The 22,951-nt window shown below is 37.1% G+C and overlaps 1 protein-coding gene across 3 annotated transcripts in view; it reads left to right on the plus strand.

Moving 5' to 3' along the window:
• The window catches only part of COL25A1 (collagen type XXV alpha 1 chain), a gene marked incomplete at its 3' end in the record, with an annotated part of 463,727 nt that overhangs the window by 419,099 nt on the left and 21,677 nt on the right, over nucleotides 1–22,951 (plus strand). For 2 of the 3 annotated variants that reach the window (XM_082837697.1, XM_082837698.1), the window contains 9 exons: nucleotides 826–870; nucleotides 1,868–1,945; nucleotides 8,191–8,214; nucleotides 8,835–8,879; nucleotides 13,065–13,109; nucleotides 15,575–15,655; nucleotides 16,505–16,567; nucleotides 17,198–17,248; nucleotides 19,302–19,328. In XM_082837697.1, the coding sequence (XP_082693823.1) occupies nucleotides 826–870; nucleotides 1,868–1,945; nucleotides 8,191–8,214; nucleotides 8,835–8,879; nucleotides 13,065–13,109; nucleotides 15,575–15,655; nucleotides 16,505–16,567; nucleotides 17,198–17,248; nucleotides 19,302–19,328 (459 nt within the window). Of the gene's footprint in view, nucleotides 1–825; nucleotides 871–1,867; nucleotides 1,946–8,190; nucleotides 8,215–8,834; nucleotides 8,880–13,064; nucleotides 13,110–15,574; nucleotides 15,656–16,504; nucleotides 16,568–17,197; nucleotides 17,249–19,301; nucleotides 19,329–22,693; nucleotides 22,775–22,951 lie in introns of all 3 variants that reach the window. The other variant, XM_082837696.1, reaches the window with a different exon arrangement.

The raw sequence follows: 22,951 nt of genomic DNA on the forward strand, positions 1-22,951 counted from the left end.
AAAAGGCCCTGTAAGTTTTAGGCTGTTTTAAAGAACCTTCAAATCTACCCAGGTTCAAATCTCTTCTCCGAAATTTCTGTTTCGACTTCTGAAAATTTTGAGTGTTCTCAGTGATGCATTTGCAGTTTGAGGTTTAGATGATTCCTGGCGTCTCTTGGCGGGGATGGGAGGTAGTCATCACACCATAAATGGACATTTAGAGACTTTTCATGTTGCATTGAAAAAAAGAGAAAGCTGCGTTTGCCCAGATCTTGACCTTCAGCCCCGCCAACCTGGTCCAGCTAGCTGCTGTCCACTTCAGCACTTTCTGAGGGCTAAGAGACCTATACCTCTAGAAAACTTTTCCTTAGATCTTCATCATCAGAGGGAGGCCCAGCTGGTGACCTTTCCCTCCTAAATCTTCCTAGAATGACTTCTCAGAAAACAGACAACCCAATTAATTGGTTGCCTCTTTTCCGCCTTGCCCCAAATCTCTTCATATACAGGCAGGAACATAGCTCAGTCTGAGAGGTAAAGTCTTGCTCTGGGTGTCATAGAAACCACTTGCTTTGCTTTTCAAGATCCCTAGGAAGCAAGTTACCATATGTATTGTTATTTCAAAATACTCTGTCATCTGAAGGGGGAAGTTTAATTCACTTCGGGGGGCATCTTAAAGAAGCATTTGCCATGTCAGTGGTTACTGTATTTCTAGTTGTTATTTTCCACTTCAGAAGTTCTTATTAAAAGTGTTGCTGTATGGTGTTAAATACATCCTTAGATTTGAGATATTTCTGGACTGTTGGCCTCACTACTAACTCGGTTTTCTTCTCTTTTCACTGGGGAAAGGGTGACCGTGGAGACAAAGGGGACTCTGGAGCCCTGGGACCAAGGGTGAGTGTGTCTCATCTACTCTTTTGGCCTCCAACAAGCCTAGATTTGAAGTGTGTGTCTATGTGGCTTTTCACAAGGCACTTGGACTAATAATACCCAACAGTAGCGCTGGACGTAGACTACTGTGACTATTCCTGCTACTCCCCCCTTTCTTCCTATTTTTTATTGTAGTCACCAGGAGCACTGAGTATATAGACTGGAACACGTAAGATAAGCCCATAAGGAGAAGGTCTAAAGAACTCTTTCTATCTACTTCCCCTCTGCCAATGAGCAATAGCAAAACCACAGCCATCCACCTAATAGAACTTTCCACTTTTCAATTAACTCAATTAAAAAGAAAGCAATAGTCCATATTTTCAGAACCTTTTTAAAGCACAGGCAGGGAATTAGGACATGACTAATGGAAATTCAGTGGCAGAGCTACTGAGTAGGATAGACATCTTAAAAATATTTGTTCCCTCCTTATAGGTAGTGTTCAAATATATATATATATATATATATATATATATATATATTTGTTCCCTATTTGCTTCCATTTTAATGGAATTCTATTCCTGTTAGGAAAGCCAAGCATTTCCTACAGTACAGTGTTCCATCTTCTTAAAAAATGAAGAAGCAATCTATGAGGTGTAGATGAGGAGAGAGAGGTCAGGAGTTGCTTTAATAAATGTGGATAAAGCCAACAAAATTTTGCAAGTCAAATCAGATTAGCCTACACATTATAACTTTTAGGAAACAGCTTTTGAGATTGAATTGTATTTCTTTTTTATCCAATTTAATATATTTAACCTACCACAGACAGGAAGTTAGAAGTAGTTTGCCTCCTTTGAAATAAGGACAAACTTTGAACATGATTATTTATTCTAAAGTACATTTGGGCCTTAGTCGGGAATCGATGGTCAGAGAGAGCTGTTCGCTGCTATTTCTGTTTTCGCCACAGTCCCTTCTTCATCCTAGCCTGACCCCCGTGATGTCCTCTTGACTGATTTTTTCATAGGGTCCACCTGGTCAAAAGGGAGATCAAGGAGCCACCGAGATCATAGACTACAACGGCAACCTCCACGAAGCCTTGCAGGCAAGTGACTGCTCCCTGCCTTGATACAGACAATGACACTGATGAGACCCTTGTAATGTGTGTAACTATCAGCTTCCACCCCCCACCTCAGATCTCAGAGGGCTCCACCGCTCAAAGCACACCTTCTCCCTGATCTCCTGAACCCATCTTCTTCTCCCTGCCCCAGTTTATCCTCTTTATTTCCTAGCATTTTTCAATCTTTCCTTCTCTTTCCCTTCTACCTTCAGATGTGCTTTAGTCAGTCTCATCTTAAATCTTGTACTGGTTTTGCCAAGCTTTGTCTCCTTGCTTGATACATGAACCTAGCAAAGCCATTAAGAGCCCTGTGGCTCTGGAGTTTGAGCTGCCTGGGTTCACATCTCTTGCTTACTAAGTGCATGAGCTAGGGTTGTCGTGAGTACATGACTAAGTACATATTATACACTTAGAACAGCGCCTAGCACATAATAAGTCTTTTATAGGTATTTCTTGCTACCGCTCCTGTTCAATTCTTTTTCTTCTGTTAACAAAAAGCCATAGACTGTGTGGCTTGTCTCCATCACCTTTGCTTCCTATTTATCCTCTTCATACTTAGACTCCGCGTTGTAGCTTGTACCATTATTTTGTTGAAATTTCTCTTATAAAGGTCAACAATAACCTCTAGGTCAAGCCCATTGTACTCATCACTCTTGACTTGTACGTGACATTATACTAAACCACCTTCCTTTTGAAACTCTTTCTTTCTGGTTTCTCCAACCTTCTACTCTCATTTCTTCCAGTTTTCTTCTTGGATGGATCCACTCTATTTTAGTATTTCCAATTTCTCTGTCCACCCCCTAATTCTGGGCATTCTCAAGTCTCTGATCTTTTCTTGGTATAATCACTCCCTTTGTGTTCTTTCCCATGATGCCTTCCAAGTCTTTCACCTCCAGGTCTGATCTGCATATATCTCTAGCTTCCCAGGAATATTTTCACTGTGGATGCAACACTGCCTTGTCAACTCTCACCAATACATACAATTATACTGGTTACCTTTCACACCTACCAAATGATTCCCTTTCCTAACTAACCAGTTTCTGTTCATGAAACCACAAGTTTTCTAATTTCTTGAGATGGAAACTTTAGTGTCATTTAAAAACTATTCTTTGTCCTTCATCCTTTATATCTCACCAGAAGCTACTGTTTCCTTTTTCAAAGTATCTCTTGAGGCTGCCCCACTCTCTCCGTTCCCGGCTAGGTCTACATGTTGTTTATATCAGATCTAACACTGCAATGAGCCCTTAACCAATTCCTCTACCCCTAGTGCCTCCTTGCTCTTCTAATCTTTTCCTATATATCACTCCAAGGTTAATTTTCCTAAACTATCACTATTTTGATGACTCTAATCTGTTCGGAAACCTAAGTGACCCTCTTGCCTACTCTATCAAGCCCAAACTCCTCCATCTGACTTTTAAGGCCCTATAACCCTGCCTTTCCTGTATAGAATTTTTTATTTCTCCACAACATATTTATCATATCTATAAAAATAACCATCTTTTTATCTGGTTCATCCATTTTCTTTCATTCATCCATCTAAATCCTATCCAACAATTCACTGCTGCCACCCAGGTGAATTTCTCCTCTGAATCCTTTTAAATATTAGCAGTCAGGACCCAGTAGTTTAACATTTAATTATTCTGAAATTCCACAATGTACTTTAGTTTTGCCTCTTACCAGATTGTAAATTACTTGTTGACAGGAAACTCATCTTATGCTTATTTTATCTCCCCCAATGTGTCTGACCCAGGTCTAGGCATGTAAATATTAAATAAACTTATTGGTTGAATTCGTAAGTATACTTCATTCATATGCACAATCCATGTTTTTGCTTGAAAGCCAAATTAGCTGTTTTAAATATTTTCCATTTTGTACTTGTTTGATTTTTTTTCAACCCATATGATTTCACTAACATTATCTAATTATGGTAGATCTACATTTCTATGGGTCCTTTGTTACAACTATCATTTTTAAATAGTAAAGCATTTATTAAATAGTTTTTACAGAATCCATCTTCAGCCTTGTATTTTTCTGTTCTTTTTATTCTTTTTCTTCTGGTAAAGCACATAGAGATACATAATTACTGCTTAGAGAAACATTACTTGGGCAGTGTGTTCGATCAACAGCTTGAATTAGGGTTCCTCAGTGCAAGTGGACTAGACTCAAGCAGTAGCCTCTGGGCTGTTGTCAAATTCTAGTTTGACAGTTTTTCTGAATTGTTCCCTTTTTCCCACAAGCTGATAACTGCATGTATAAAGAAAGAGAAAGAACAGGAAGTTTTTGTTACTTACTATGTTGTCAGAGTTCTTACTTCTAAAATATAGGGTCACATTTTTCAACTTTATTAGCAAGATTGTATATTTCCCTTAAACTGCTTCCAGTGGCACCATAATTCTTACAACTGCCTTTAAGAGGTATCCACTCTCTTATCTTTCAAGATATGCTCCTATGTTATTGGCCATGGCCATTTTCTGGAAAGACTGTGGAAGAGTTTTAAAGCCTTTACATGAACAGAGCCTGGCATGAAGCAAGCTACCCTCAGTCTAAAACTGAAATCTGCTTTGATTTCCCCTCTGTTACTAACTAGCTGAGTCACTTTGGGGAAATCACATAATGTATCTATGTTTCATTGATCTGATCTGTAAAATGAGGATGATTTGGAATGGATTTTTTCTAAGAGTCCATAAAATCTAATATTATGCTTAGGGTTATTTTTTTAGGAGCTCCTGAATACTCTTTTGTTGATGTGCCAAAACACACTGTACTTTTTAAAAAAATCTAACACCTACATCTTGATATGAAAGAATAGATGTGCTCAGTTTCTTTTTTCACCTCGAGTTCTATATGACTGTAAACCAGTCAGTATCCATCACAGCCAACTAGTTCATGTTTATACCTCAACCTAAAGGTTTATTATTCTTAGGGGGGTTGTTTAGGCAACTATGTGTTGTGCTTGTAAATAGCTTATAGGTTTTTTATTTCACTTCAAAACTATTTGTTTTTCCAGTATAGTACTCTAGTGAATTAAGAGTCGCTAATAAATAAACTAAATAGCCATTAGATTGAGAGGAAGGAATAGACATTTGTTCTTCTAGTTCTCTAACCAGTGATGGATATTCAGTTTTGCAAATTCCATTTCACTATTGCCTCCTCTAGAAAAAATCTGCCCCAAAATCTGGATACTTAGATAAATAAGTGCATATTACAATTATAAAAATATCACTTAGAAATATAAAATTTTACTGTTGCCTCTACTGAAAATTGTTACAGGTATACCTCCTTTTATTGCAGTTCACTTTATTGCAATTCGAAGATACTGCATTTTTTTACAAATGGAAAGTTTATGGCAACCCTGTGCCAAGCAAGTCTATTGGTTCCACTTTTCCAACCGCATTTGCTCACTTCATGTCTCTCTGCCACATTTTGGTAATTCTCACAACATTTCAAATTTGTTAATTTTGATTATATTTGTTATGGTGATCTGTGATCTTTTTTTTTTTTTCCTGGCTGTGCCGCATGGCTTGCATGATCTTAGTTCCCCAACTGGGGATCAAACCTGGGCCCATGGCAGTGAAAGGGCTGAGTCCTAACCACTGGACCACCAGGGAATTCCCTGTGATCAGCGATCTTTGATGTTCCTATTGCAAAAAGACTATGACTCTCTGAAGGCTCAGATGATAGTTAGCATTTTTTTAGCAATAAAGTTTTTTTATTGAAGTATAGTTGATGTACAATATTATGTAAGTTCCAGGTGAGCAATACATAAAGTGATTTACTGTTTTTAAGGGTTATACTTCATTTATAGTTATTATAAAATATTGGCTATATTCCCTGTGTTGTACAATATATCCTTGAGCAATAAAGTATTTTTCGATTAGGGTATGTACACTTTTTTTAGACATAATGCTATTGCACACTTAATAGACTACAGTACAGTTTAAACAAAACTTTTATATGCACTGGGAAACTAAAATTTGTGTGACTTGCTTTATTACGACATTCACTTTATTTCGGTGGTCTGAAACCCTAACCCGCAATATCTGAGGTATGCCCGTATTTACATGAGCATTTGTCATAAGCCGTTTATTTTGATTTTTATTTAAGGTGGTTATGTTTCCACAATTAGCAGTAAAACCTTTCATTTCCTACCTCAAGCTTTTAAAATTTCTCAACACCATATAAACTAAACCTCTTTAGTGTAAATCAGGGGTGATTTTAAGCTTGCATCATTATGAGATGTGAAAGAAAATAATTTTTTTTTGAAAATAATTTTTAATTCTACAGAGATTCATATAAGCATCTCAGAGAATAAATCACAAAGCATCCTGCTAGCCTTCAACCAATTTACAGCTTCTTTAACTCATGCCTCCCATTTCACATCATGCCTCAGTAGAGAATGACATGTCTTTCTCCATCACTACCAAAAATTCTGGTTTTCAAGTCATTACTGAAGTTCAACAGAGAACCCTGCTGAGTTTATGTAGTTTTAACTTAGAGGAACCAGATACGAGAAATCCAAAGTGAGCCAACATCTTTAGGACGTCTCTGAGTGTCTGCCCACTGGTTCTTCAAGATGGCAGTTAAAACTATGTTTTTGAGTAGTTAGCTTAGTTTTCTATCATTTGTTCTTCTGTTAACTGGGTGGAACCTGCCGTGTATAATTTTTAGGTCTCACAAATATAGTTATTTAACAAGCTTATCTAAACCCCTTCTGTTATAGTTCAGTTTCCAATAATAATGTTCTTTTATTTAGGCAACTCATTTTAAAACATGTTGTTATCCTTGAACTTTAAAAAAGACAAGCTAGTTTTGTGCTTAGGTGGAAAATGAATCATACATGGCTCAGGTTGGAAAACCTCTGAGACTTTAAATTTTAAACTCCTTCCCTCTCCAAGGTTTTATGTTTTTGCTGTCTAGTTAAAAATGTTATTTATAATTGGAAAGTAATGATAAAGAAATTATTTCTACTCTATACTTTTCTAATAGCCTTTTTTAAATGATTCATCTACCCATATAGGAGCAAAGAAGTAGCTTTCTCATAACCGTAAATTCAACTCTTGGTTTAGGTGAATCCCTTAAGAATAAAATAAGTAGTGCCTTGTGTTACATAGATATGATGGTATAAAAATCTGGGCCTTAACTTTTTTATAACCGTGCCCCAGTTTGTGGCCGTTTTGCCTTCTATCTTAGAAGCACTGGTTATTTTTTCCTACCCTGTCTTCTCTGAAGCTGTAATGACCGTGATTGATCTTATCATGGAATACAAACTTGAACCATCTGTACACAGGCATAAATGTATTGTTTTCTAAGGAATGATGCACCATATCACTAAAAACTCAAGTGTTTGAAGTGAGATGGGTGGATGATGTTAAGATTATTTTTTACAACAACGACAATAAAAAACAGCACCAACACCTTGAATTAGAAATTGGAAGGGAGCAGTGGAAGACAAAAAGATGGAGTTAAACCGATAGTCACAAGTTTACATGTAATTGGACAGTGTTTGTCTAGGACCAGAGCTCCTAATGGAAAATGTTCTCTCCCCTAAAATCGCATAAAGTGGTACAGGCGTTACAGAACTTTTTGTACAGCACTTAGACTAGAAAATCTTAAAAACAAAAATGGTTTGTGGATTGGGGATTGGTTGTTTTAGCGATTCATACTTTGAGAGAATATATTTTGGTACAGTATTCAAGCCCTTTACATTAAGAAACAAGGCGAATCCCATGTCAATTCCTGTCTTAGTCATGGCACACACACACAGACACACACAAACACACAGACACACACAAGCTAATTATAATGCACCAATTGAGATACAAACTAAAAGAAAAAAATATTACTTATACAATGAGATATTTCCATTTTCTCTAATCAAAGTACTCTAGAAATAGAGTTTTTATGAATAGGAAAGTTTCTCAGCCCCCAATTCTGCTGACAAGCCACCAGTGTACACCATTTTACTTCATAATTTAAATCAGTGAATTAAAGTGTTGACATTTCTTTTTTCTTTTTCCATAGATTTTAAAATAAAATTCTAAAAAGAATTTTTAAAAGAATTTTTACAATCTATGGTATTCGTTCGAAGATATGTTTTCAGGATCTTGTCAATTCCTTATAAGACATCAGTCTTGCCAAAATATATTCAAAATCTTATTTCAGAAATGTATTACTGTACTTTGGCACACAAATTAGGTAACTCTGTCTTTATCAATACATTTTCCCAACAGAGGATTACCACCTTAACAGTCACGGTAACTCCTATTGCATGATTTCTGTGGTTTGTGACTTTGTATTCGGTGTTGATGCATGCCGGTCATAATAGTACTAATGTAGCCATTGTTTTTATCTGATATTTAATGTTATGTTTTCTTATATTAGTAACCTTTTACAACATTTGCCCCAGTTGAATCACTTTGTCTGCTTAGTAAAAAAGTCAAAAAAATTTTATTGTTATTTTTCTTAAAAGTCTTTGGCTTTATCTTAATCATATGGCTTTGTTCTTTAGTGTTTGGGAAATCAAAGCCTTTGTTGGGGGGGAGGAGAGAAGTGTTTCTAGAAACACAGAATATATTAGGAAGTTAATTCAACCCCAAAAGATGTATGTGGGACATGGCAGCAATTTTACATTGTCTTACAAATCAACTCTAGAGCATTATTTTAACCTAAATGTGTTGATTTTTTTCTGCATATAAGTAGGTAGTTTTTATAATTCCATAACCAGTAAATGTTTCCTCTTTACATATCAATACTGGAGGATATTTGATTATGATGGAAATTAGGGAGGTGTGGAGTGTACTTAGTATTTAAAGCATACAATTTATTACAGATACTATCTTTTAAAACTTTAAAACTTTGTCTTTTCTGGATTTAGGGTCCCCCTGGACCACCTGGACCTCAAGGACTACAAGGGCCAAAGGTTATTCTTTATTTTACTTGTTTCCGTTTACTACATATAGTGCAGAGAATCCCATATTAAATATATGTATCTCTGAAAATCAATGTTACAAAATACTGGAGGAGCTGAGATCAACAGTATTGCTTAAGAGAGCTGAGAATAGAAATTGAGGTCTGGGACTTCCCTGGTGGCGCAGTGGTTGAGAGTCCGCCTGCCGATGCAGGGGACACGGGTTCATGCCCCGGTCCGGGAAGATCCCACATGCCACGGAGCGGCTGGGCCCGTGAGCAATGGCCGCTGAGACTGCGCGTCCGGAGCCTGTGCTCTGCAACGGGAGAGGCCACAACAGTGAGAGGCCCGCGTACCGCAAAAAAAAACCCAAAAACAGAAATTGAGGTCTGGGCTGAAGGAAGAGGGATCAGAAAAAAGAAAAATTAGGAAAGAAGGGAGAGAAATAGAAATGGCATTAAATTTAGAAGGAGGACATTCAGAAAAACAGAATATTAAACAAAGGAAAAACAAGTTTTACAGAAATTGTAAGTGTAAAGAAACACTAAATGTGGTGTATGGAAAAAGGCAAATATTTAAATTGAAGGAAAATTTACTCTGACACCAAAAAAGTTCCTTTCCTTCAATCCTTTCATAATAAAAAGAACAAGAAAAGCTTCAGCATGACGCATTCACAAATGACAATTTTAGGCATCACTTTCAGTCATTTTATAACACATCCTGCTATATATATTCAAACATTCTGCCATTTAAATTTCATCTAATAGAACATACCAACTATGAACAGTAGAAACCAAATTACTTGATTATATCTAAAATTTATTGGTAATGTTAGCTTTTTCCCTCCAAACTTAAGCTTATTAAACCACGTTCGATCAATTAATACATGGCCAGCGATTCTGGCTTTTCAGAACTGAGCTACACGTGTTGAAATACGACTTTCATCATTGGGTTTTTTGTAGGAGATTCAAGTGGTGTCAAAATCCATCTTTTGTTTATGCCTTTAGGCAGTTTATTTGCTAAATCTACCTCATACACACACATACACACACACACATACACACATATCAGCTTTTGTACTTTTTCAGGATACTTAAAAACTGAAAGCTAGCACCTAGAAACAATTATTTTTCTATTATTAAAAGGAATATGCAGTAAAATATTACTGAGGTCCTTGGCTATGTGAGATATATTTAGAACATAGATGCTAATTTCAAACAGATTTCATGTATAACATTACTGTAAGTTTGGGGATTTTTTATTTTCTATTTCTCCACCACATTCTGCTCCCTAAGAGATATAACACAAAAAACGCTCCAATCATATGCAGTCTTTATCCCTGGTAAGCAAGTTGGCCTGGATCCCTAGTCTTTAGTATCTTGGTGAGCTGGACTAGAAAACCTAGAAGGAAATCTGTAGATTCCTTTTTCCTCTGTGTAGAGTCAACCAAGATCTAAGTTCCTTGCTTTATGCCCCCACTTGACTAAATCTCCAGAAGCAAAATTGTCCTCAATGCTAACTATGTACCTTATTCCATACAAACCTCAAAACCTTCTGGGACTTGACTCTTCTTTATAGCCCAAAGGCCTACAGAAGCCCCAAAAGCACTTGACCCAAAGAAAGCTACCTAGCTACCTAGCCAAGAAAGCTATATCATTAAAACCGACATCCCCTGTGTTTTATAATCCAATTGCTATTCATTTATTAATTACATTAATCAACAATTAATTTGGGGCCTCTATTCCATGGTAAATACTGATATCTAGTAAAGATACTAGGATATAGCAAGGGGGTTTATTTTATTTATTTATTGTTGGCTACGTTGGTTCTATTGTTACTGCACGCAGGCTTTCTTTAGTTGCGGCGTGCAGGGGCTACTCTTCATTGCAGTGCACAGGCTTCTCATGGCGGTGGCTTCTCTTGTTGTGGAGCACGGGCTCTAGGCGCACGGGCTCCAGTAGTTGTGGCTCGCAGGCTCTAGAGCACAGGCTCAGTAGTTGTGGCACACGGGCTTAGTTGCTCCGCGGCATGTGGGATCTTCCCGGACCAGGGCTCGAACCCGTGTCCCCTGCATTGGCAGGCGGATTCTTAACCACTGCGCCACCAGCGAAGCCCAGCAAGGGGTTTTAACAAGGAGCTTTTAGCCCAGGGATGGAGAAAGGCAAGTAAAGGCACAATTATTAATAAACAGAGTAAGTGCATTGGTTAAGATGTGTACAGGAAGGCTCCTCTCTGCCTTGGGGTCAAGGATGACTTCGAGCTGAAACTGAAAGGCAGGAAGAAATTGGCCAAGTGAATGTCTAGACAAGTAGGGTGGGGGAGGGTTGTTAGTCATACTCCCTTACCTCTTACCATGCCACCCTTCCCACTATGCCAGCACTCTGGCCCACCTCGTACACGCCACAATGATCTTGTAATTGAGATCTTGGCTTAGTTGATACAGTCCTTCATGCTTTCCATTATCTCCCCTTGAGAAGGTTGGGATAATTGCCGGGAGTTGTGCCTATGACCAGGAGTCAACAAATTCAGCACGAGGCAAACATAAAACCCATTCTCACTCAGGACACACAGCCTCAGACTGAATGGGAACCTATTCAAATTAGCATTCCTCCTTCCTTTATCAAACAAGGACTGTTTGACTTCTTATACATCAAACAACTCTTTACAAACTACTTTTGGTGGGTGCAGGATAAATGAATAACTCATGAATTATATTTTCCTTTAAACATTTATGGGTCACATTTTGAAGGGAAAAGCATAGCAACCATTACTGGACCCAGAGTGCTGACAAGTATTCAGACTGCATGAAACTAGGGCTTAGCCAGTTGCATCCAACCTTAACAGACTTGTTGGTGGCAAAATGAATGTTGCCGCTACCACAAAGAGCAGGAAATCTGGAATTTTTTAAAAAAGGATTTTTTCTTTTTTTCTTTTTTTTTTTTTTATGTGTTTGTCATGCCTTCCTTTAACATTTGGAAGGCTCAGATTTCACACTATGACCAATAGCTCTTAAAGTTCTAACCAGGGAAAGCAACTCTAACCATTTCAATATTGTGGTTTATAACATCACCAAACAAGCCTTTCTAGAAAAATACAGCTTCAAGTCAGTTCCCTTGGAAATCTGTCTGCGAGGCAGGCTACTCACACACTCCAAAGAATTGTTTTTACAAAGTTTCCGAGGTGTGGGCATCAGAGAGATTTATAATGGGGTCTACATAAATGACCCATTGATATAAAATAATATCTTGCCTTTCAAAGAATTTGTTCAGTACCTTTCCAATTGAAAAGTAACTGGACATTTGTTGTTTGTATAAATCTCTAGCACATTGTTTAAATTTGTCTTTAATGGAACATCTTCAGTTAAGAAAAAATAAATCCATCTATTTTGGGTTTGTCAAGGGTTCTAATAAATCACAATATGAATAGTAAATTCAGTTCGTTCCTAGCATAGTATAGGAAATTGAATTGATCCAAAAGTAATTTTCTGTGGATTAAGATATTATCTGATATATTATATCCTTCAGTGAGGCTTATCTGGAAATAGCACATTCACAATCATTATGAATTTGTATTCACGGTTCAAACAATGCCAGGTTAAATATTATAAACACATGGGGCCTTTCATTTTACTCTTTCTTGAGTTAACTACCATGTTTTTGCTTTTTTCTCAAATTGGAAAATAAGAGAAATCATACAGAATTTTAAGGAGGAAAAAATTAACTAGCTGAGGCGTATAGGTTGTTCCTGGAGGATATGGTCAGCCATCAGATGATTTCAGTTTTGTTTCACCAAATTCTTATAGTCTGAATCCCACATGAGGGAAAAAATAAAAACACTGAATCTTAGCGATATGTAAGTATTATTATACATAATATTCAAAAAAAATTTTATTTTGGAATTCCCCAGCGGTCCAGTGGTTAAGACTCTGGGCTTCCACTGCAGGGGGTCCGGGTTCGATCCCTGGTGGGGGAACTAAGATCCTGCATGCCATACAGTGTGGCCAAAAGAAAAAAAAAACATTATTTCACTTTGTATAGTCATGTGGTATGATGTAATAACGTACTTGAATTATGATGCATTTGCTGAAAGTTAAATTGTACTGTTACCAACTAGCATCATTTTTTGCCTCATTTTTACTTAGTGTAGTATGCTACCAATAATAAATAAGAAGCTAGCCATCAATTTTTATCTTAACAGGGAGAGCCAGGATCTCCAGGAGTCCCAGGAGTTGATGGAGAGCAGGTAATTTTCAAAGACATATACTGTCATTTAAAGCATCGTTATTGATGACCTTTTGTTATAGGTTTGAAGACCAAAAGGCATGAGTGTTGATTTATGATATTCTCTTTTTTTTTTTCTTACCTTCTATTCTAGAGACTACATTAACTTTAAAAAGCAATTGGTTTTAAATTAGGCATTAGTTTTCTTTGTACAAACATGCAAGTTATATGATGCTTTAGATTTGCCTTAATAATCCCTATCAATCTACCAATGACATCTCTGTGAATTTTTATTAGACTTGTAAGATAATTACCAATTTAGTAAGAATTGCCTAATTCTTGTCAGTGAATACAAATAATTCAAGATTTAAAGCTGTGACGGTAGTTTCCACAAAATCAGATATTGCTTACATGTGTAATTTTGACATTGTTGTCTTTTCCCAAATAAAGATTGTACCTAATTTTCTAGATCATTAGAAAAGACAGAAACAAGCAGGACACTTGTAGCCTTGTAGAATATGGCAGTATCTCCGAGGGTTTCCCCTAAAACAGAGGTTGACAAACATTTTCTATAAAGGGCCAGATAGTAAATGTTTTAGGCTTTTCAGGCCATAGACATTCTTTATCAGATTTTTTGAATGCCACTTAAATTTTGTTTTAAACATTCAGCCTGTACAAAAACAATTCCTGGGCTGGATTTGGCCTGTAAGCCATGGTTTGCCAACCCCTGGTAGAAATGAATCTGACTAGGAGAGTGTGGACAGTATTCAAAATTCAGAATCTAATCACAAGGATGAGTTTCAAGATTTTTGATGTTTTCTGGGCTTCCATTATTTACCTAAGAAATGGCTAAAATCAAGAAGATCATAAGAAATCAAAGACATTCTTGATACAGTTTGTGATATATCCCTCTCAGGAGATAGTATTAGATAAGAAAATTACGAGAAGCGTTATTTTAATATCAGAGTTGTATATTGAAATCATATAACATCACACTAAATTAACATGTGGTAGTTATAAAAGAGACTTTAGATGATCTGCTATATCCATCAGAGATCACATTAGCGTTTAAAAATCTGATGGTATTACCTCCCCCAGTTAGTCATTATAAATAATTTGACATACATAATGACATACTACATGGTATGTCATCCCTACATATACAATAGCTGAATTTTTTTTTCTATAGGCTTCACAAGGTCTTCTTCTACTACTAGGTCCAGTGGGTTGGCTCTCCTGCTGCTCTCTTTTACTAGATTCCTGAAACCAACCAGGATCTGATTAACTATAAGATCCATCTATCTATTTAGGTACCTACCCACCCACCCACCCACCCACCTAGTGGGTGACTCTGAAGTAGGTGCTATGAAACAGATATACGTAACAAGAAAAGACAAGTTCCTGTCCTTAAGTAGTTTTTGTTTTTTGGTTGTTTTTTGTTTTTTTGCGGTACGCGGGCCTCTCACTGCTGTGGCCTCTCCCGTTGCGGAGCACAGGCCCCGGACGCGCAGGCTCAGCGGCCATGGCTCACGGGCCTAGCCGCTCCGCGGCATGTGGGATCTTCCCGGACCGGGGCACGAACCCGTGTCCCCTGCATCGGCAGGTGGACTCTCAACCACTGCGCCACCAGGGAAGCCCACTTAAGTAGTTTTTAGTTAGAAAATATGAACAGGTTAGTGCAACCAGGGATCCCTATAACCATAACTAAAATAACTATGATCATCTCTGCTGAAGGATGGGCCATCTGGTCATACTGCAGTGAACCTCCTTAGATGAAAATGCTTAACGATATACATTAATTTCAGTATTAGTATCACAAAATTCCTATTTTTTTGCATTCAAAATACACATATATCTGTTTCCTCACTGTAAAAAGAGAATAAAAATCACATCTTGGATCACCTCATAGAGATGTCACGAGAACAAAATAATAACACTGGAAAAGTGGAAGTATTTCTAAGCATTAATTGAGCATTAGTATATACTGAATGATCTACCTGTCTGTAGATGGGACCATTGAAAACTGTTGGTGATTGGAACCTTTGCCTGCATTTAATGGGAATAGAGGGATATAATGAGTGGAGATGTGAAAAATTTATTTGGACCTTTGTTACTATAACACTAGGTCCTGCTTCAAAAGGTATATTGTGCATTAAACTCATTAATTTGTTTTCAGGACTGGTGATATAGAATTAGCTGCCAGGTAAAAATGTGGAATCAGGAGAAATGATGTCAACACTTACATTCCTGCTTTTCATACTTAAATGGCCTAAGTAGTAGAATTTAATCTCTTCCATTACAAGAGGAAATAGTATTGATTCAATGTAGAAGTTTGCTATAAGAGATAGCTCTACCTAAAAATGAAAATCAGAATCATCTCAGCCTGAGGCCCATCTATTGGCAAAAGTAATCTGGAATTCTATTTTCCCTATTATGTAACCATCCATGGTCAGTATGATTCTTAAGTGCAAACCATATCATTTGTAGGGACTCAAAGGTTCAAAGGGAGACATGGGGGACCCAGGTATGCCAGGTGAAAAAGGAGGAATTGGACTTCCTGGATTACCGGTATGTTTATATTTTTAAAGATGTATTCATATTAAGATAAATTAAATAATCAGAAAATAGTTGTATTATTAGCTGCAGTCTCATCTAATGGTTCATTTAATATTTTTATTATTAAATATTTGAGGTGTTTTTGGTTAATTACTACAACTAAGGCTCTAGAAGAAATGTTAAAGCATCTAACCAAATGAATTATAAAGTAAACCTTTATGCTTTCCTGAATTATTTTCACTAGAAGATAGTAAAATAAATAGAGTTGGTCATTAATGTAGGATGTAACTGGTCATTTTAAAATAATAATAAAAAAACCTAAAAAATACAAAATAATTTAAAAAACAAATTACGCTGGAAGTGTTCTCCTTATGTTACAATATTATGGGATGGTGTTTTTATGGTTTCCCCCATAATTTTTACTGAGAATTTGGAGAGGGAAATGTAGAAAAATGTAGGGGAAAAAATATAGAAAACCTCACCACCCTAGATCATTTTTTAAAACAAGGAAATGTGTAAATAAGTGTCAGTGAAAACGAAGTTGAAGGACTGCTATTTAAAGTCAGCACCACCATTAAAAATACAACAGTTATAATTGGATATATTCAGCAATGTATAAGTTTAACCAATCAAGCATAACTTAGTTTCATTTACTTTATAATTTATTTCACATATCATGCACAATCCTGGGGATTTGAGGAAGCTTGATGTTTAGCTTGAGGCTAAAATGCAAGGGGATAAATCCTTCTCTTACATTATCATGTACATGATATTATAAAAATTTCAAGAGGATGATGGATTTGGGGAGAAAATTCAGCTGTTCCTTACTTGACCAGCTCAACTCTTAATGGTTATTTGTAGGGTGCCAATGGAATGAAAGGAGAAAAAGGAGACTCGGGATTGCCAGGTCCTCAGGGTCCTTCCGTAAGTACATGGGGGCTGAACTTCCATGGTTCCCGAAAAACTCTGAAATGGGCCAATTATTCACCGACTTCAACCTGTGCCAGATGGCTTATCAACAGTAGAAAGCCCATGAACCTCTTGGTCTGTCAAACTGTAGAAGAAATATCCGTCAGCCTTGTACAGCGAGAGACAAAAGTGTCTCAGAGGTCTGAGTTAGAAGCGATTTTTCAGAGGACTGTCTAATCCCGAGGAGAAAATCAGTGGTTTTTCCAGAATGCTTTTGGATGGAGCTCTGTGAATGTAGAACCTACGTTCTTTTTTTCTCCAGAGCCCTGTTGTTGCTTAGTGAAATATTTGAGAGTTTAATAGTTGTTGTAGCATTATAGCATTTCTTGGTAATCAGTTGCTTCCTTTTCTTTTAATGTACTTTTGATTTATTCTGGCTTTTGTAGAACAACTGTATTTTTTTTAAGTTTTTTTATTCTCACGAAGGAATTTCCAAATGTAGAGAATCAAATGCATCACTTCTTCCAGTATCCTTCTTCCTCTGCAACCATTAATGGCCTTAGCAGAAGCCCAGCATGAGATTCAAGCCCAACTGCCTTATCTAAATGAAGTAACCAAATTCATGTTTATTTTTCGGACATGCAGATCATAGGCCCACCAGGCCCACCAGGTCCCCATGGCCCACCAGGCCCCATGGTAAGTTTCCCTTCTCTCCAAAATATAATCATTTGTTTAAGAGCATGCTACCAGAGGAAACATGAACACACCCCTCAAAACAGCCAGCTTGTATGTTGTACTACTCTCTGTGGAATGGACAAAAATAGGGGGTACTTTTCTGATTGTAAAAGTGTTGTCTTTCACTCTCCCAGGCACATCTATTGGAAAGAGATAGGGTAGTTTTGTGATAGGAAAGTTGAATAAACAGATTTGGCAAGCTTTACTCCACTCTTAGGGTATGAACATTGGAAAATCATTTTAACCAACCACTGTTCTAGGCCATTAATAGCATAACAAGATTAATAATTGTAGCCATTAATGAATGTTTCTAACCAACTTTGAGGATTGAGACCCTTTAATGAAATGTTCAGTAAGAACATTTAGAAAATAATATGATAAAAATTGTCTCACTTCCACAGATGATATATATTGTTGGATCTTTTTCTTTTCACTTTTAAATACTTCTGTAAATACAGTGTTTACTGCAAGTATCCCTCAGTGACCAGTGGAGGCAATGACTGTGTCCTCATAGAACTTATGTTCAGTGAGGAAGGTAGCCATTAAACCAGCATAATTCTCCAAATGTCTACCTAATGACAGTTTTGTTAAGGCTAGAACTAGAAGGCAGAATGCTTCAAATGCTTTTGACTAGGATGGGTTGGGAACAAGTCAGGCAGTCTCTAAGGTCACATTTGTCTCGACAGTGTCCCGATAAACCATATGTCTTCAATCATAGAGATTAAATAAACTGTCGGTCACTCTTTCCTCCTGTTGTGCTCCAAGAAAGAACATCGTTGGAATGATCTAAACCACAGAGCGTAGCCTCAGACCCAATCATCTATTTCTTACTAAGTGCCGTTTCTATTTCATACCACAAAACAATTATAATTAATCTGATTTTCTTAAAACTAAATAGTGCTTTAAGAATCAAGCAAGTGGCATACTTTTGGCGTTTTTATACTCCCGCCACTTTAAGTTAGAAAATTAAATTTTAAAATGCTATATCCATTCATATCATAAAATTAATTAGTTTAAAGGAATTTAAAACAATTTCTAAAATGAAATAAGAATACTTGATAAAATGGCCATTTCCTGAAAATGTTTATCCATAACATATCCAAAGGGAAAATATTATTCCAGTGTAGACATATGTAACAAATATCTATGTATTGCTTGCTTAAAAAAAAAAATCAAAACTTTTTCCTACTGTTGTATGATTTTGCTGATGAGTATTCAAATATTCCTGTCTCCAAATAGTTCATTTAAATGACTTGAAAGTTTAAAGCAATCCACAGTAATCTTTAGTTAATTTAGGCTGATTAATTCATCTCTATACTTAGATTTTCCACAAAATACAGGGGAAAAGCCCTGATTCATGAATGTGTTGTGACTTCCTTCCACTGGTAAATAATTGTTACAAGAGCCTTGAACAATTCATCTTTGGAAAAATGAATGCATTCTAAATAATAATGTTTAGCACTCCTGTACTAGAATCCTTTTCTTAGCCTTAAAGAAATAATGCAACAGGGTTCCAAACTTGACTGTCATCTCCTCATTTTCTTGCTCCTTTAGATTTCTTAAAACCTTGGGTCTAGAGCAGTTAGTAATTGAAAAGGTCTCCTCGTCACTGGTACTTAAAGTTCAAAATTTTTTTACCAAATTTTAAACTCATAAGCTATCTCACATATTCCACCTAGATTTTTTTAAATAGGGATTTGAGAAAGAGAAGTAGTGTGGGTCCACAAACACTTTTTTTTTTTCTTCCATATAACCCTGGCAGATTCCCCCCTCCCTCTCATAGGTATTTAGCAGAAAGAATTGCTGTTAATGAATTTCCTATTACAGAGGAATCCAAGAGCTAGAAGGAACTTTCACTAGGTATTAACATCCGCTGGCCTGCCTCTAGCTATAGCTCAAACAAAAAGATTCTTGTTATACATCTCTTTTGTTACTTTATATAATAGTTAATAGTCACTTCTGCTGGGAAAAAGTGAATCAATTCTTAATTCAAAGCTGTGTTTTCCATTTTCAGGGACCCCATGGACTTCCTGGACCAAAGGTAATCCAACAAATCCCTTGATTATTTGATGGCTGTTTCATTGTTAATCGTGGGGAAGCATGACAGAAGCATGTCTGTCCTGTCTTATTTATTTGTCAAGTAATGTTGATAATCTTTAAGCCTTTAAGTATCCAGATGTTTAAATTTCACAACGACGAATGACTTATAACAAATTTAAGTGATATTACCTAGAGATGAATTAGTCCTCATTTTGCCTTTTTCCTTGTCACTATGTAAGTTTCTTAAGTTACTAATCATAATATACTCAAAATCAACATTCTAAAAGGAAAAAAAAAAAGTGAATCTGATGACATTCTCAGACTAGTCCAGATGCTCTTTCTTAGTATGGTATCTTTAGTTGTATATTCAGATATTATTAGTTGATACTTCTTGCTTGTCATATAGCAGTACTGCATCTAAATGCTTTAATTATCCAGCATCTTAATGTTGTACTCCCCCAGAGGTCACTAGTCTAGAATGAGGTGAGGTATATCAAGTATGCTATACTGAGGAGAAGGTTACATCACATACACATATTCTGTACCCTGAATTAACAAGAGAACAATGGAGAATATCCCTTCCTTTTGAGAATTATTGCAGTTTGTATTGTGAAGATGGATGAAGGTGCATTCTTTGCCTTTGTGTAGACCGAGAAGACACCTTGGAGGATTAAAATGAGCCCTGAAAGACATGCTTCTTCTTTCAGTGAGCATATGTGATGAGGACGTATGTTCTGATCTCAGCTTTGCCACTGACAGGCTGTGTCACCTTGGGGAGATTATATACCCTCTCTAATCCTTCATTTACTCAACTAGGTAACTTACCTCAGAGTGTTGTGATGATTTAATGAGGTATGATTATAGAACACTTCACAGAATATCCAGTGCAGCTGTTAATAAAGACCCAATTAACGTCAGTTGTTATTGTAATCTTGTGTTTTGATGCTTTGTTCTGAACAGAAGAATTGATCTAGTCCTCAAGGCTGCTTGAGAAAAGGTTCCATGACTCTTGCAACCTCCTCAGTAGTGAGTTGATGCCTTGAAATGGAGAGGGGGTGAGGGGACACATAAATGCAGTGTTGGCACTAAGAATCAGAAAGCCTAGAGGCGGCCCACCCTCTCCTCTGAGCACTCCCGCTGACCCCCCAGCTTTAGGGGTGGCAGAGGGATTGGTCTGACTCCAGAAACCTGAGTTTCCTTTTCGAGATGAAGCAGGTGACTCAGCCGAGAAAGGAAAGAGTTCGTGCCTCTTCATTCTTAGAACGCCTTCCCTTCTGATAAGGCCAGTGATCGACAGCGTCTCAGTGGCGTGGATTATAGTTTAGGGTAAGAACATTTGTGTTGGGGTCGAAAGAGAGCTTATCTATCAGCTCTGTGGTCTAGGTACTTATCTAGGCTTCTTGGGCCTCCTTCCCCACACTGGACTAAATAATAGTTCCTCTGTTGACTTCTGTTTGGATTTTAAGGTACCACTAAAAACCAGATTAATTGTAATGACTCAGGCCAAAGCCACCAAGATTGAGTTTCTAATTCTATGAGTGATTCAGTTACCCCATCACCATTACATTAATAGATGCCCAAGATCCTTCTGATATTTACAGGGCAATGGTTCACTTTGCCTACACTTAACTTCCATTGTTATTTAAATCATAGATTTCAGAGAATTATAAAGTTGAAAACATCTCATAGCTTACTATGTGCTAGTTCCTTGATTTTATAGGTAATAAACTGTAGGCTCAGGAGATTTAGGTTATTTGCTCTAAATTACTGTGCCAATTAAATGACAGATCTGGGACTAGAATTTAGGTTCAGAGTTGAAATTTGAAATTTTTGCCCCAGAATTTGATTGTTTAAACTTACCTTCTCAGTTAACGCCCATTCCTATCAATGCATGATTCCTCACCAAAGAACTTCATAGCCTACCAAGGCTGCCCTGCCTGTTCATCATCTTAAGATCACTTGCTGAATGAAAGTCCACACCCATGCAAAGCCCTGAATCTCAAGTTTAGACCAGTTAACTGCAGTTGACTACGGAGCCTTGGCTTTAATCTCACATTGACTCTAGCTCTGGGACATTCCCAGGATCACATTTTACCAACCATAGAATATTTGGCTTTCCTACAGTGGCAGCATTACAAACTCCCTCTCCTCAGAGCTGCCAAACTCCATTAGGTCATGCCAATGTGTTTATTATTTTGTGACCCCTTTGAAAGTTCAAATATATAGCATGGTTCCATGGATGACTCTAGCTCACTGTTTCCTAGAATTTCCTGATGAGAAGAATCACCTGGGAGACATTAAAAATACCATTCCTGTGCTGCTATGGTCCAGGTGGTGCCCTGGACTCTTTAACAAGTACTGCACTGATTTGCACCATCAAGCAAACGGGGGAAATACTGCCCAGATTAATAATCCCTCCTGCCATGTAAGCATAACCTCTCCCCTCTCCCACCTCTACCACTCAGGACTCTATAGGGCATTTAAAACTGAAATCATCTTCCTTCCACAAGTCTTTCAAGATTTTCTTGATGAAATTAATATCTGTACTTAAAAGCTGAAAAGGGAACAGGTCAGAATTCTATTTCTAACATGCTGCTGCCGATAGAAAATAGTGTATTACATTTTTAGGTTTTTAAAAACAGAGTCAAGAGAATTTATCACTTATCATGGCTTTTGTATCATCACCTTAAGTTAAATTCAAACCTACTTTATTCTGAGATTGGACAGATAGACAGTTAGTAAGGCCACATGTAAGTTCTGTGATCTTCACATTCTCTCCTAGGATTGGCTCTTTGTTGTCTGTTCTATTGATTAATCCTTGTAGGGACCTGACTTGCAATGTCAGTGAATGAGGATTCACCAAATGGCATTACTTCAAAAGTCAGTTGCTACATTTTTAGCTCATTCCCCTGGGCAAAATGCTTAAAGGCTTAAAATATTCATATATATAACACTGTCCTGCATATTCCAGTTTTCCATTCCAGCAGAGTGAGTCTTTCCTGCTCAGCCTCCTTCAGTATCCTCCACTCCGATTGTCTTTGATTTACTTGGTCAGAACACTGTAGCATAACACCAATTTCCTTGAGGTAAAACTGAAAAATTCGAAGCTCAGACATACACATTTTGCTTGTAAGGAGCACACTTTCTCAGGAGTTCTGCTTCCTAGAATATTATTTAATTGTCAATTTCAGTTTGTTAATTCTTAAAATTTTTTAGATTATTTTTGAACTGATGCAAGACAAATCTAGCCTGACTCTGCTGTTACCTAAAACTGGAATCTGCAACCATTTCAGAGACTGGCTGTCTTCTCTCGAAGTTGAAACACCCATGATAGCAACCAAAATCGGCATTTGCTTTTGCATTTAGGGTGAACCAGGGTTAAATGGTGTTAAAGGATTGAAGGGTGAACCAGGTCAAAAGGGTGACAGAGGACCCCTTGGTCTTCCAGTAAGTAAAGAAAACTTTCCATTTCAGTGCAAATCTCAGACTTTTCTTTCTACCCTAAGTAAGAACTCTGGTTTACTCAGTGACCATCTTATGGTTGAGATTTCTGTAACTGGAAAACATACTGTGTTCGCACAGAGCTCGGCCCAGTTTTGTTTTCTCTGATGTCTGCTCTTGTGT

The sequence above is a fragment of the Leucopleurus acutus genome, assembly GCF_964270905.1.
Source record: "Leucopleurus acutus genome assembly, chromosome: 4".
Classification (NCBI taxonomy): Eukaryota; Metazoa; Chordata; class Mammalia; order Artiodactyla; family Delphinidae; genus Leucopleurus; species Leucopleurus acutus.